At 50.4% G+C, this 15,315-nt stretch overlaps 2 protein-coding genes across 2 annotated transcripts; both read left to right on the plus strand.

Annotated features, from left to right (window-relative positions):
- The first annotated feature begins 376 nt into the window (after window positions 1-376).
- On the plus strand, window positions 377-3,746 carry ZIC3 (Zic family zinc finger 3). The gene is made up of 3 exons (XM_015860425.3): window positions 377-1,499; window positions 2,006-2,169; window positions 2,628-3,746. Exons 1-3 carry the CDS (start codon window positions 446-448, stop codon window positions 2,808-2,810), a joined length of 1,401 nt encoding a protein of 466 aa, XP_015715911.2. The 5' UTR covers window positions 377-445; the 3' UTR covers window positions 2,811-3,746.
- LOC146760950 (uncharacterized) lies at window positions 3,738-13,170 on the plus strand. The gene is made up of 5 exons (XM_085546147.1): window positions 3,738-4,002; window positions 4,142-4,969; window positions 8,172-8,341; window positions 11,591-11,698; window positions 12,209-13,170. The coding sequence occupies exons 1-2, from the start codon at window positions 3,852-3,854 to the stop codon at window positions 4,438-4,440; spliced, it is 450 nt and encodes a 149-aa protein (XP_085402273.1). The 5' UTR covers window positions 3,738-3,851; the 3' UTR covers window positions 4,441-4,969; window positions 8,172-8,341; window positions 11,591-11,698; window positions 12,209-13,170.
- The last annotated feature ends 2,145 nt before the right edge of the window (window positions 13,171-15,315 follow it).

Here is a 15,315-nt window from a genome sequence, read left to right on the forward strand (position 1 = left end):
CAAGCTCAGAGCTACCAATGAGACTCGGAGAGGAGGGTCACATGCAGCGGCGGCCCGCGGCTCCCCATTGGCGCTGCTCGGCCTGGCCCCGGAGTTGGTTTATGTGCGAGGCGCGGGCGGGCGCCCCGTCAGTGCCCGACGGCTCCGAGCGGGAGCGGGGCCGCGCTGCGCCTCGCCCTGCTGCGTGTCGCCGCCCTGCCCGGCCCGGCCCCGGAGCGGGGGCGTCGCCTCCAGGGGCGGCGGGTGGGCTCGGGGCTTTGCTTTTATTTATTTATTTGTTTGTTTGTTTGACCGAGGGGGGGGGGGAGGGTAGGGGGGAGGGGGGGGCGGGGACGCGTTTTGGGGTGGTTTTGTACTTTTTTTGGGGGCGGGAGGGAGGGAGGAGGGGCGGAGAAGGGGGGGGTCAGGCTGCCGCTGTTGTCGCCGCTCCGCCGGCCCCGCGCCCATGACGATGCTGCTGGACGGAGGGCCGCAGTTCCCGGCGCTGGGGGTGGGCGGCTTCGCGGCGCCCCGCCACCACGAGATGCCGGGCCGCGACCCCGCCGCCGCCGCCGGGATGGGACTGGGCCCCTTCGGGGACTCCTCGCACGCCGCCGCCGCCTTCAAGCTGAACGCGGCCCCGCACGACCTCGCCGCCGGGCAGAGCTCCGCGTTCACCCCCCAGGCTCCGGGCTACGCCAGCGCTCTCGGCCATCACCACCATCACCACCACCACCACGCCGGCCAGGTGCCCTCGTACGGCGGGGCCGCCGCCTTCAACTCCACCCGCGACTTTCTGTTTCGCAACCGCGGCACCGGGATCGCGGACGCCGGCTCCGGCACGACTCAGCACGGCCTTTTCGGCGGCTCTCCCGGAGGTTTGCACGGCCCCGGCGGCATCCCGGACAGCCCGGGCTACCTGCTCTTCCCCGGGCTCCACGAGCAGAGCCCGAGCCACACGTCCCCCGGAGGGCACGTGGACAACGGGCAGATGCACCTGGGGCTACGCGGGGATCTCTTCGGGCGGCCGGACCCGTACCGCGCCGTCTCCAGCCCCCGTACGGACCCTTACGGCGGGGCCCAGTTCCACAACTACAACCACATGAACATGAATATGGGAGTGAACGTGGCCGCTCATCACCACCACCACCATCACCACCACGGGCCCGGGGCTTTCTTTCGGTACATGCGGCAGCCCATCAAGCAAGAGCTGTCCTGCAAGTGGCTCGACGAGAGCCAGCTCAGCCGACCCAAGAAGAGCTGCGACAGGACTTTCAGCACCATGCACGAGTTGGTCACTCACGTCACCATGGAGCACGTCGGGGGTCCGGAGCAGAACAACCACATCTGCTACTGGGACGAGTGCCCGCGGGAAGGCAAATCCTTCAAGGCGAAATACAAACTGGTCAACCACATTCGGGTGCACACGGGGGAGAAACCCTTCCCCTGCCCCTTCCCCGGCTGCGGGAAGATCTTTGCCCGCTCCGAGAACCTCAAGATCCACAAGCGGACTCACACAGGTAAGAGCCGGGGATGTGCCGTGCCGAGCGGCGGTGCCGACCCGTGCGGGGGGAGCCGTGGAAATGCCGATAAGCCCCCGTTTGTGGAGATTCCGCCTCTTCCCCCCACCCACTTTATTTGATTTTCAGGCCCGCTTGGCGTCTCTCCTAATTAAATCAGCGAGTCTTTGCTTAAAGTCTGTTTATTTGCAGCTCCTTCTTCCTTTCGGCCGCGGGAAAGTGGGAAAGAAGGCAGGGAACGAACGTGTTGTGGGCGCCGTGTAGAGCTGCCCAAGCCGCCGATCTCGGGGCTTCTCCTTGCTCGGGCGAAGTAAAAGTAACAAAGACTGGCCCGAATGGATCCGCAGTGTAACAAACGGCGCTGCCCCAGACCCCTTCTTTGTGTTTTATTTTGTGTGTGTGTGTGTGGGGGGGGGTCCCGGCGTGTCCTCGTGGTGGGGGCGGAGGGAGGGAGCGGCGGGACGGAGCGGGGAGTTGCCTTCCTTCACCCTGTCTGAATTTCACAGGTGAGAAGCCCTTCAAGTGCGAGTTTGAGGGCTGCGACCGGCGCTTCGCCAACAGCAGCGACAGGAAGAAACACATGCACGTCCACACCTCGGACAAGCCCTACATCTGCAAGGTGTGCGACAAATCCTACACCCACCCCAGCTCGCTTAGGAAACACATGAAGGTAAGCACCCTCTGCTCCTCAGCTCTTCCTTCCCCATGCAGCGATGCTGGTGTGCTCCGGGCCGGACGGGGCAGAGCTGTGCATTGCCTGCACAGCACTCCCAGCTCCTGGCCCTGCTGTCCTTAGTGCCTGAGCCACGGCTGGAGCACAGCCCGGGGAAATGGTGTAGTTTCTTTTTGTGCTTCTGCTGGTGCAAGCGCTGCCTGGTTTGTAGGGCTCTGTGATCTGGAGAGCTGTGCAAATGCAGCCTGGGCTGTGGCTGCAGACCCCCACACCGGGATGCTGCAGCCCCCCATGCTGGGAAGTTGCTGGGAGCTGCAGCGGCACAGCACAGTGCTCAGAGTGACCGGCACGCTGCCGAGCAGGGAATCCACAATATCCCCCTGTGTGCACGGAGCATCTCGACCTGCCTCAGCGCTGCCCCGGGCTCGCTCCCCATCTTTACCTCTTGATTTTAGGTGCACGAATCCCAGGGCTCGGACTCTTCCCCTGCAGCCAGTTCAGGCTATGAGTCCTCCACCCCCCCGGCGGTGGGCTCGGCCGGCAGCAAGGACTCCACGAAAACGCCGCCGGCAGCCCTGCAAGGGAACCCCGGCCACAACCCCGGCCTGCCCCCCAATTTTAACGAGTGGTACGTGTGAAGGCTGCGGCTGCCCGGCCAGAGACTGGACCAAAAGCCTTGGGAACGAGGCGGAAAGGACAAGCCAAGCCCACTGCAGCTCGCTCCCACGGAAATGGAGTTTCCACACCGACGACCGCATAGGGCTAGTTAACTGCCAGGAACCCGATGGAGGGGGGGGGGGGGGGACATCTTTTATTATTATATTATAATTATTACTATTTTTTGCAAGCCGAGACGCTGGACTAGCCATGTCCTTTTCTCAGGATTGGGTTTCTTTTTTCCTTTCCTTTTTATTTGTGCAGTTGTTCCTTTGATTTATTATTTTCCCTCTCCTTGCCCCAGTACCTCCGATTCCCCACTTGTTACTTTTCCTTTTGGTTTGTTTTGGTTTTCTTCTACTTCTTCTTTCGGTGGGATGTTGACATGAGGATGAAAATTCTCCTTCGCCTTAGTGGTGATTGTTTAAACTTACAGTCTTAAACCGTGCCAAAGTCCTGTTATGTCTTGAACTTTCCTCTCTAGCTCTCCTGCTGCTTCTCTCTCTGCTCTCCTCCTCTTTCTCCTTCTCTCTCTCTCTCTCTCTCTCTCCAAGCATTACACTTGTGAATGTATTCTCATCTGATGGGGTCGGTCAGTATTTTTCAGGATGAGGATGTGGTGTTTATTCTACCCAGATTGTGACGTTTAGTATAACAGTTGCCTTTTTGTAATAACTTTTTTTGTAAATACATATCCATGATGCCATATTTATCGTTCGTAATTTAATTATTGAGACAAAGTGCCGGGAACTGAACAATATTTATGGGGGAGAAAAAAAAAATTGTTTTCTAACAAAAGAAAAAAAAAAAAAAGGAAAAAAAAAAAAACAAACAGCAACAACGACAAGAACAAAAATCAACTCTGTACAGCTTTTGGCTATAACTGCTTTAGCATTAAAAGTTTATTGTTTTGGAAAGAGCCCCCGCGAGCCGTTTTTGACCTCCTTCGTGTCCCTTCACTCTCCCTTTTCGGGGGTCGTCGTGGGCCGGTTCGGGTCCGCGCCGTTGTTTTGGGGCCGGCGATGCGGGAGAAGCGTCCGGCTCTTCGCTGCTGCTTTTTCTCCTGCCTTTTTGTCCCCGCCCTCCGCTTCGCATCTCTTCCCGAGCCGACGGAGCCCGGAGAGCGGCGGCGCCGACGGAGAGGAGCCCCGCGGGCAACGGGGCAGCCCGACGGTGAGTACGGGGCCGGGAGCCGGCAGCGGGCTGCTTCCCGAAGGGGACACGGGCGACTTCGAGGCGCGCCGGACTTAGTCCGTTATCGTCTGCTTTTGTTGTTTTGTTTTCGTTTTGCTTTTTCTTTCTTTCCGATCAGGATTCGACAAAGCGTCCCTATCCCCAGGAGAGCTGAGCAGAGAAACTCCCAGCGCCGCCGAAGAGCCTCAAACAACCGGAGCGACGGTGGAAAACAGCTCCCCTAAAAGTTCCGTGCACCGCTCCGGGAAACCCCCGGCACCGCACGGGCTGCGGCGGGACGAGGCGGCTCCGTGTCCCGGCGGTGCGCGGCCGATGTTCTGCCCGGTGCCGGAGTCGCATCGTCCTCGGATCTCTCTGCGGGTGGGGACCCCCCGGGCCGCGCACCGGGAGCGGCCCCCCCCGGCGGGCCCGTCTTGAACTTGACTCGGGGGCATCGCGAGCGGCCGTCTCCTCTTCCGTGATGCTCGGGAGGGCGGCCCACGGGACACTGCATGCTTTAAAAATTAACCTTAAGCGAATTTCTTCATCCTTTCCCCTTCCCAGCCCCTCACCCCCACCTCTCCCCCCGAAAAATAATAATTAAAAGAAGTCTTTTATCTGGCAGGAAAAGAAAGAAGAAAGGTAGATAGAAGCATCTGGTGCTGCATGTCTGAAAAACAAAGCAAACAAACAAACAGAAATCCCAAGCCAGGTAAAGGCAGCTTTCCCACCTACTCTCATTGCTGAATTTCTCCCCTTAAAACAGTTGCAGAGTTCCCCTCGAGGTGCTCGGCCAGCCGTGATCCCGCTGCTCGACGCCGTGAGCGCTCTCGCTGTTCGTGGAGTCACGGAGCCGCGCCGGGCCAGGAGGAACGGAGCCGCCTGGGGCCGTCGGGTTTTCCTCGGCCGCCCACCTGTGTCGTGCCTGCGCCAGCCTCAGAACCGCGCCAGCCTCAGAAAGGTGCCGGTAAGCTCGGATTTGTTACTGGTTTGCTTGGAACTGGGGAGGCGTGGGGTGCGCAGGGCTCTGTAGGGGTCCACCGGGCTGAGGGCTCTGTCCTGGGCAGAGGTTTGGGATGCGAGCTGCCATGTGGCCACGACCCTTCATGGTCGTGCTTGTTCCTGCCCTGACAACCCTGACAAGTTGTGTCTGTGGGTTTGCAGCACGGCCCCAGGCGTCTTTCTAGCAAGGCTTTAAATCCAGCGTCCTGTGTCATTTGCCTCCTCTGGGTGACTTGGCAGCCTTGGAGCCTATCCGGCCTTTGGATGGGGAAGAGGGAGCAGAATGTTGTCTGTGCTCTGCTGAGGTCAGGGCCGCCCTGCTGAGGCAGCTGCTCTGCAGCACCCCCAAAAAAGGGGCAGGGGCAGATAGGTTGTGTGTGTGTAGTTTGGAATGGAGGTGATGCTTGGGATGGGTGTACACGGGGCTGGCAGCCTGTTCTGGGGGCTATGAGATGCTTACAGAATGAGATGCTTGGGGCTAGCAGTGAGGGGAAGGAACAGCAGGGCTGTGTCCCCATGTACATCATGCTGTGCTGCTGCTGCTGAGTGTTTGTGGATAAATAAGGCTATATGTATTATTATTGTTATAGATATATTTTATATATATATATATTTATTTTTTTTTTCCTGTAAAAGAAACCAAAAGCCTCCATTCCTCACTCTTGCCCATATTAGAGAGACTCAGTCCTAAAGCATAGGACACTCTTGCTTTATTCCTGCATTCCTTTGGCTGGCTGTGGGGTGAGCTCCTGAATGCAGTGCAAGGGCCTGGCAGTGGGGCATCCTCTGTTCTCACAGTTTGGGGTTTCTCCCTGCAAACAGGGCAGGATGGTGCTGGTGAAGCAGGTGACCTGTTAGCACAGCTCTCAGTGTGTCATTAAAAATGGATCTGGTGTTGTACCCTGAAGGGTCCCAGGACTGCATACAAAAAAGGGGCTGTGCTCTGCCATCCTCTCTCAGACTGGAAGCCCTCTTGTAGTTGCTGTATGAGTGGGATTAGGTGGATTTGTCCCCCAAATAAACAGAACTCAGGATGGTCTTCTAAAAGGGCTAAAACGGTGATTCATTGTACTATAAAGAATCCGAGCAGGGGCAGGCGATGAGCTGGAGCCATTCCTTTTCTACCACGCTTTATGAGCCATGAATATTTTGATTCCTTTGGTGTCATTGTTTGTGCCTATCTGTCTCTGTGTCTGCTGTAACCCAATGAAAATAATATATATTTTTTCAAGCTCTGTGCATGCTGTTGGCTGCACACAGTGGGAAGGCGGTCCCGGAGGCGTTTGATCAGGTTGTGCACAAGTGTCTCAGAGCTACAGCACCAGGAATTAAGTTCCTTTAGTAACTCTGCTGGCTGCAAAGCCCTCATTCCCAAAGCAGTGGTGGGCTGCAGTATTGTGTTTGCATCTCTTGTTTTGTTTTGTTTCCATATAGTGTTCCCAGATTAAACATATTACGCACTAACTAATAGCAGCTTTTTCAGCTGAGCCTTGCTTTTGGATAAGCCAACCCCGCTATTGATGCTTTCAGCATGACCAGACTATATGGAAAACACCTCTGCAGAGATGCGTGCTTGTTTTGGAGCAGCAAAACTCCAGAGGAAGCTTTAAATTCTTTGCAGAAATCTAATTCTATCAGGCAGAAGGAAGGAATTTGTGTCGTGTTGGCTTATCTACGCCTTCATTCGTGGAGCTGAGCCATTTGGTTCACCTCACCGTGCCATTTGCATGCTTTAAAACATGCTGTGTGCCCCATGAGTGCTGCTCAGCACAGTGCTCAGAGGGCTGTAACAGTGTGTAGAGGGAGTGAAGGCTGTCCTGCTGAATGCTGAATCGGAGCCTTGCAGGGATGGAGGGCAGCAGCATAGCTTTGTGTTACGATGTGAGTTTTCACTCTTGGTTAACCAGGCTCGAAGGGTGGGGTGCAGCCTAGAGACAGGCCTGCTTCCCCACACCATCCCGGCTCTTGGTGGCTTTGGGGGTAGAAATGAGTGCTGGGCCTTATCCGTGGGCCGCAGCCTTGAGCTGAGAGGTCACAGCGGGGTGGGAGACGTCAGCTTTGGGTTTCTGCTTGGTGCACAGAGAGCACTGACGTGGGGAAGGCTGGCGGCAGGCAGAGCGTCCCAACAGGCAGTGAGCACTGCCCTGAAATACACTGCCCTGAAAGAAATATGCTGCCCACCAGCTCCTCTCTGAATCCCATCCCCAGTTTCACTGAGACAATAATGTATTGCAAAAACGCTCTTTTTCTTTTAATTATTATTTTTAATGACTGTTTTCGCTGCTTTCTGTGCTTTGCACGGCACAGTTCTCATGCTGTTTTGATCAGCAAGGTGTTTTTGTTCCATTTCCCCTCCATTTTAAGGAGTTTTTGTCCTTATTTTCATTTCTCAAGTGCTTGTTTTTGCCCGTGTTAGTAGGACGCAGTTGAATTGAAGGTTCTCTGGGGCTGCAGAGAGAAATTTGGCCATAACTTGAGGAAAAGTCTGATGTGGGGCTGAGGGACGGGCTCGAATTCAGGGATAAATCTCTGATGGTGTGCGCTGAGTTCTCAGCCCCACGCTGAGCCACGCGGGCAGAGCTCTGCTGCTCACTGGTGCAGATGGTCCCCAGACTGCGCAATTCCCACAATATTCCTCTTTACTAAATAAGAAGATGCTGCAGCTGTCAGCCACCCACCTTTAAGGACTGGTCTTAAACAGCATTGCTTCGTTTGGCAAAGTGCAGCAAGAAAAAGAAAAGGTTCCCCCCCTTTTTTCCCCTGTTTTTTTTCCTTTTCCATCAGCGTTGTGAGCCTTGCTTGCCAGATTTCATTTTGCCTTTCTCTTTTGGTGAAGCTCTTTAGACCAAAGCAGTGTAACATACCTGTGCTTTGGAGTGCAGTCTGAGCTTTCTTATAATGGCCTGAATCTGGAAGTTGAATTGTATTTAAAAAAAATATGAGGCTATTAATAATAATCTAAGAACTGGCAACACTGTGACGGTAAAATATAGATTTAATTTTTAATCTTGAGCCTGCAGAAATGTTTTAAAATAATGCAGTAAGTGGAATGATTTACTTTAATGTCTTTGCAAGCGCTCGATTTGTATTTAAAATGAGATTCCAGTGTGACGTTGCAATCTGCCCCTTTTTTTCTGTCTCCTTTTCGCTCTGTGCTGATGCGGGAGGAGCGGGCGGGCAAAGGACCAAAGGAGCAGGAATCGTGCCTTGAAGATTCTCCCTGTGCCTTCAGGAGGATGCTGGGCTGAGCCAAAATCAAAGTGCTCTGCTGAGCTCACGTTGTGCTGCTGAGGGAGTTGGTTTCAGAGGAGTCCCCTCAGTCGGTCAGAAATCTCAGGTTGGCGATTTATTTTCTTTTTTGTAGGGGGAACGGGGGGAAAACAACAATAATTAAAATACCTGAATAATGCTCAGTTCCTTTATAGAAGTACGAGCAGGTGTGGGGCACTATGAGAATTATGATCTTGATTTAAAAAAAAAGACTTGGTGGGCTGTGTGGAAAACCACGTGTGAGTGATTTCAGCAAGACCCCACCTGCGTTCTCTGGCTGTGATTTCTGTCAGCTTTGCTTTGCATTCACCCGCTCTTTGCATGTTTACTATACCAGCATCAGCTGTGTCAGCTGTATGGTGATGTCTGTAATCAGAGGACAGAGAAAAACAAGAGCGTGCTCACATCTGGGTCTGTTAAGTGCCGCACTCCTGATGTCTGTGGCACTCAAACAGCTTTATAGAAATTTGTAACACAAACTTGAGCACGGGCAGCGTGAAAGCAAGGTTTGTTCTTGTTGTTCATCTTTCAACCCAGCTAGGTGAAAAAATACTCTTGATAGAATAAGTTTGTATTGGTGTTGTGGCTGTGTCACGCTTATATTTCATCATTTTACCGTAGGTTAAGAAATAGTTTCTTTCCAGGCTGACAGTAAATTACTGTGTAAAGAAAGAAGCCAGCATCAGTGTCCCCCTACAAAGCTCGCAATCACGGAGGCATCAGCAAAATGTGAACGTTCTGAAAATGCTTTCTTCTTTTCAGTAATATTCTGTTCTTAATCTCGGGTAGCCTTGTGCATAAAAGCTCATCCTCAGTGCGAGTAAATCGTGCCCAGCAGAAGTGCGGGCACAAGGAAAGGGCATAGGAGAAATACTGCATTTCATAAACACAATCACCAGAGCATTAGAAGAGCAAACATGTGGTTTTATGAACATAGTTATAAATATTTAAACATGCAAAATGAAAATGTTGCTAAATGTCTGGTTTTCATTATCTTTCAATGAGCGTTTTCGTTCTTGGAAGCGTTGCTGGCTGTCTGCAGAAAGCGATCACCACCCCCTCCCCAAAATGAATGATGCATAATGCGAAAACGTGTTAAAATGCACAGTTGTTTGTAATATCTTCTACCAAAGTGGAAGACATTCTACCAAATTTGGTATTCTATTGAATCCCAAAGTATCCTTGCCCCACAAACAGGAACCAGCCTGCTTCTGTCAGCAACTTTCTTGCTGGATGTTAGGCGAAATCTGAGGGCAGTTTTGGAAATAGATGTCGCTTAGTGTGCTTGGAGACGTGTCCTGTGATCCTTTCTCCTTCCTACAGAAGTCAAGGAAAGATGCCACAGCTGATTTTACCATTCATGAGTGTGTTGCTTTGAAGTGTCAACAAGTGTTTAAGCGTTCTCCGTGCCTCCGTGGAAGGGTTTGGAGGTTGCAAGGGGAATTTCAGGATGGGGAGCCGTGGTTCTGCCCCTGGATGGGCTGTTGCAGGGGTGTGAGTGTGCGCCTTTAAATAGGAGCATGGAGAGCTGCAGCGTTACGGGTTGTGCAATTTTGCTTGCGTGAGTGGAGGCCTGTGAAAGAGCTGGGGCCACGCTGTGCATCAGTGTTCGTAATAAGGCAGGTGTCTGGCTCCTGGGATCCTGCTCTCTTGGCTTCAGTCCTGCCCAGTCGTTGTATTCCCACAATGCTCTGGCTGTGCTGTATATGTCACGGGAGAAGATGCCAATTTATTTACTTATTTGTTTTCTGGATGCACTGGGAAACCCATTTTCTATTAGTTCCATATTTAATCCTGAGCGCCGTGAGTTTCTGCTGTGCTGGGCAGAGCACGACATGCCACGCTGGCATGCACGCACGCGCCTGCTGCTCTCTGCATGTTCCTCCTGCAGTTGCTCCCACCAATAAATCCGCACTTGCCTCAGTCAGAATGGAAATCTTAAAGACAAAGGATTCAACTGGGCAGTTTTTATTGCTGTGATAGAGCAGAAGGCCTCAAATTAAGGGACAGTGCCCATGCGGATGTTGTCTCCTGCCAGCATTGCACTGGTACTGAGGACTATAAAGGGGTATTCGTATCTCCCCACTTGGGTTGTTACAACTGTGCTGCAGCAAATCCCAAAGAAATTGTGGATGAGAAGTGAACTGGAGGAGCATGGGGACCCTGCCCTGTGCAAAGCTGCCCTGGCACAGCTTGCAGGGCCACAGCCAGTCCCATTCCCATGCCGGGGCTGTGGGATGGAGCCTGTTGTCAACCCCAACCCGGGGCTGGTTTCTGGGGGCAGGCGTGGTGGGGCTGCTCCCTGTGTGCTTACGTCAATGCAGACCTTTCCACGGACTCCAGTCTGGGTTGGATCAAGCCTTGCATGGTTGTGGCCCTTATGCATTTCAAAACTGTATTAATCTATATCTGGATCCCAATGGGGCACTCAGGATGAGCTGAGCTCAAACAATCCTTGGCAGGAGGGACAGAGTGGAGTTGGCAAGGATTTTTGTCCCGTTATTGGTTACTTGGAGGAAGGAATGTACGCACCAGTTTAATATATGACAACTTGAGGTCTGTCATCTTAAGTATATTAGAAAAGCCTCGTTTTTAACAAATCCCAGAGCGTTCAGCAGGCATCGTGCTGCAGCTGTGCTGGGACCAGGCAATGGCTGCTGATGGAGGCATGGAGCTGCTTGCTGTCTCAATGCATGGTTGGGTGAGCCCTGAGGCTGCTGGGAGGTGGACCCTGGGCTGCCCATCCCTTGGCTGGGGGATAGAAGGGGAAACAAAGTCCTGGGGCAGAGAAAAGCTGGCAAATGAGACAGCGTCAGTGCAGCCCGTAAAGCCCATGCGCTAAAGGCTTTTCCTGTCTGGTTCAATACATCCCCAGTGAATTTGGCCAGGGAGTTATGTATTGAGCTCACAGGAGACTTTTTTCTCTATGGTAAGATCTTCAAAAAACTTCCCAAAGACCTTGAGATAGACGTTACAGTCTCTCTGTCAGTGTAATATTTCCTCCAGTGAAAATAAGGATGGATGCTTCTGTTGAAAATCATCATGTATAAATTCATCCTTTCTGCTTTTCCTCTCTGGATTTCTAACGTATGAAAAATTCAACCTAGTAAAGACTTTTCAGCAAGTTTATTTGGGTTTGTTGTATCAAGTGCAAGAAATTCAGTCCAGGTAACCATTTTTCCCCTTACGTGGTTAGGAAGGAAGGAGGAAATTTGTTCTGTTGTATTTTGTTTTGGTTTTGGAGTTGGGAGGAGTTTGGAAAACAGCTTTCTCTATTTTTACATTCTGTTATTTTCCCTTTTCTCAATCGACGCAGCACCCAAGCTCTTAGAAAGCTGCTGCCTTCAACAGTATCCCCATAAGGAGCAAGCTGAAACAGCACAAGGAATAGATGTCAGCTTCAGACTGAGAACTGTGCTTCTGGGTAATCTAATGCCATTTTAATATCTTGCTTTTAATTCAGCTCAGCGAATGCTTTGATGGACAAGGCACTGATGCTCGTGAGCCTGAGTTCAGTTGTTAGTGCTATGTCAGAAATTATTTTTCACAGACGGCTGTAGCTGGAGCGTCAGCTTCCATTAAGTATATTAACAGTATCGGTATATATTAAGTATATATGACCTCTGAGATTCTGGGCTAGCACGCTGCATTTTGTAGCCTTTGGTTTGTTTCTGCGATGACAAAAACAGAAGGTCTCTGGTTAACTTTTGACCATTGACATATTAAATGAAGATGCATGTTTGAGCAACATCAGTGATTTCAATTGACTCATCAATTGCCATTGCATAGCAGTCTTCATGTTTCACTTTGGTAACAAGCTGATCTGCCACATCTGATGCCAGCAATTCAGTCCTTCAAACAAATGACATGTTTGATAAAGAAATCTTTTTAAATTCATTATGCACTTTGGCTTTTGTCTTTCCTTTTAATACAGCATCTGTTGCAGCCGGGATGCATTCCTTGATCGTTTCTGAGTCTGCAATTATTTTTCTGCCTGCCCGGTGTCCCAGGGACGTGAAATGAAGCTGCCGTGCTTTGCTGCTGAGCACTGAAACTCCGCACCAACATTCAGTTTGATCTCTTGGAACAGGCTGCAATGAAGTGATTTCATCAGCACACACTAGTGATAAAAAGGTGACACGAAGAAAGCCAGCAAACTAAAAGGCCCTGCGTTTCTCTGGGAAGACAATAGGAATATCTGTCTCTTCATTTGTTTCGTGGATTCCTTGTGCAGCAGATTTAAATTCAGCAGAAGGCTCAAAATGTCTAAACTTTATCCTGGGCATTTATTTATTATTATTTTTTTTTGTTTCAGTGCTGAAATGGAGTTAAGTGTCCCAAGGGGAGTTTTATTGAAAACGTTATGTGCAATGTTAATGAGTTGGGAAGGGGTCGTATGTTTTTCCATATAGAGCCTATGCAGAAACAAATACAGAACCCAAGGAGAAATGATCTGCGGGGACCCACTGATGTGTGCCAGTGGATGATCCTGGGCTTCTGTCACCCCTAAATGATGATGGGCAAAAGACTTCAATCCCAAGAGCCCCCCCGTGCCCCCACATGGCTCCATGCCGGGCTGGGTGAATAGCTGGGGCTGGAAGAGACGACAAACTTCTTGGGTGCCATAAGAGATTGCTTCAGCGTTACTGATCCTCACTCTGCTCGTTACTGAAAATGCATCCAGCAGCTATGTGGGTCAGACTGCTAAATTTGTAGACACGGAGTGTCAGGAAGCCTTTTTGTCAACTTCGTACCGTTTAGTATATTTGTCCTCAAGTTCAAAGCAATCCTGGCCCCAGACTTGTGATATTTTCTGCCCTTTCCCCTTTCTGTTGACTCAGACCTCTTCCCTTTGAGGTCAACATCAAAATAAAGATGTATGTTTCCTCAGCCTGACCATGGCTCTGACTCTTTAGATCAGCAATCCTATAGTCCATATGTCTTCCCATCTGTCAACTGGCATTTGAAGCCAGCTTGCTCCTCTATTCTTTCAGACAAGTGTGAGAATCAGAAGTTTCTTTAATGACGGTTTCAGGCCTTAAAGCATTTGCTAAGATATTACCTATTAAGATCCCTTGATGGCACCTTGAATAGAGATCAAAAGCAGCTGAGTTCGCTCTGTAAATCTAATCTGGCCTTCAGTTTAGGGTGCTGGGAGAGGGGTGGGGAGGGCACTGTGTTCCTGTGCTGAGGAGCCCAGCCTGGGAAGTCAGCATTGCATTTGTGAAACAGTGACCCAGAGCATGGCTCTCTGTCTGACTCTCAAACGTTTCTATTTTTAATGTCTGCCTAGAGATACTGCAAAGCCCTTGGAATATTTGGGGAAGTGTGTGCTCTTTGGGTTCATATCATTTCAGTGGGTTACAGAGGATTTAGCAGGGAGGCATTCACTGAAGTTTCTGTATGTTGAAATGTATGTGTGCTTTCATGGAAAGAATGGTGGAGGGTATTCCCCAAAGAGCCGCCCAGATGGTGCTGACAAACAGGCTGGTTGCTTATGGGACCCAAATGTCTGAGGGGATCTGAACATCCCCAAGACGTGGCTAAGCAACAGGGGATGATGTCACAGCACTGACTGTCCGGTAAAACGTGACATACTGGAGTTAAAGACAACATATGGCCCTGGGTTTGTGTTGAAACCTGTTAAGGCCTGAGCATGAACCTGAGCTCCAGAGAGATCCTCTTTGGCCTCAGTGTCATTAGTCTTCAGCCAGAATATCACTTGTGCTCCCTGAGAAAAGCAGCTTCTCTGGCTGCCTGCTCTGTAGTGTCGCTGCTTTTGGAGGAGGTGGTCAATCAAAATGTGGGGCACACAGATTGTTTGCTTCCAAGAGGGGAAACAGAAAGGACCTTGATGTCATTTTACATCTTAACCAAGAGGATGCACCAGCTTCTGGACAGCACACTGAGCAAAATGTCCAGCCACTTTTGTTCCCAAAGCCTCTTTCAGTGAGCCCCTGCCCCCAAAGTACTCTATCTGACATTGTCACTGGGTTTATTTAAGATGGATTTGGCTTTTTTGCTATTTTTCTGTGCTTATAATCCTTTTAATTCCACCATTTTATTTTTTTTTTTCTTTTACGACCTTCGTTCAGTCTTTTCTGTCCCTCTTTTACACGATACTCTGCCAAGTCTGTCTCGTTGCTGTCATTTTTTGTGTGAATCCATATCTGCCTTTTTAGGGGGTAGTGGCGCTGGTGACGTATACTTGTGGTTAAAGCAAAAGCCACTATTGAGTTGGACAAAATAGGATGAATGCTGTATAAAAAGCCTTCAGAGAGCTGTGAAATCTCCATCCTCTCTTCCTTGTTCTCCTGGGAACACTTGCACAAAGAGTATTTTTAATGTGAAGCAAAAAGGATTCTGATGAATACTCATTAACATTTTGTTTCTGCGAAGATACATACATGATCATCACTCGGCTGTGAGGGACATGTATTCAGGAAAGCTCTTAGATGTACACTTATTGCTGTGTGTGTGCTTAAATCTTCCTGATGGCTTCTGCTTTGCTGTACAGTCTTATTAACCGAAGACAAAAACAGGTATTTAATGGAGCTTGTTTGTCCTGCCCTGGCCAGAGGCAATGTGCTGTGATAAAGGTCTTCCAACTCATTCCTTGACAATGCTCTGTGAGCAGTGAATCTTCTCAGAATGGAATGGGTTGATTGAAATACACGCCTGCAAATAATTTGTATTGTAGCTGTTAACAACAAACAATGAGAGCAGAATTTAACCAGAGACTGCAAGGGGAAGCAACATCAGAGCCACCAGATACATTCTGTAGCATGTTTTCCTTATGTTACTTTGTACTCAGCCCTGATAGATTACCATTGGGTGAAGGTATCGCTTCACCATTGCCACTTTGAAAACATCAGCCTAAGAAATGCAAATCTGATATGGACTGGAGTCCTTGCGCTACTGGCTGTATCCCACCTATTCTGAGCTGGTTAAAAAAGAGCTTTGGTAAGAAAGAGTTAACTTAGCATCGAGTCTCAGCTAAAAAGCTTCTCTGAGAGGCAAGAGAATGGTGTCTGTCTGTGC

Source organism: Coturnix japonica, chromosome 4 (genome assembly GCF_054131305.1).
Source record: "Coturnix japonica strain WE chromosome 4, WE-NBRP24, whole genome shotgun sequence".
Lineage (NCBI taxonomy): Eukaryota > Metazoa > Chordata > Aves > Galliformes > Phasianidae > Coturnix > Coturnix japonica.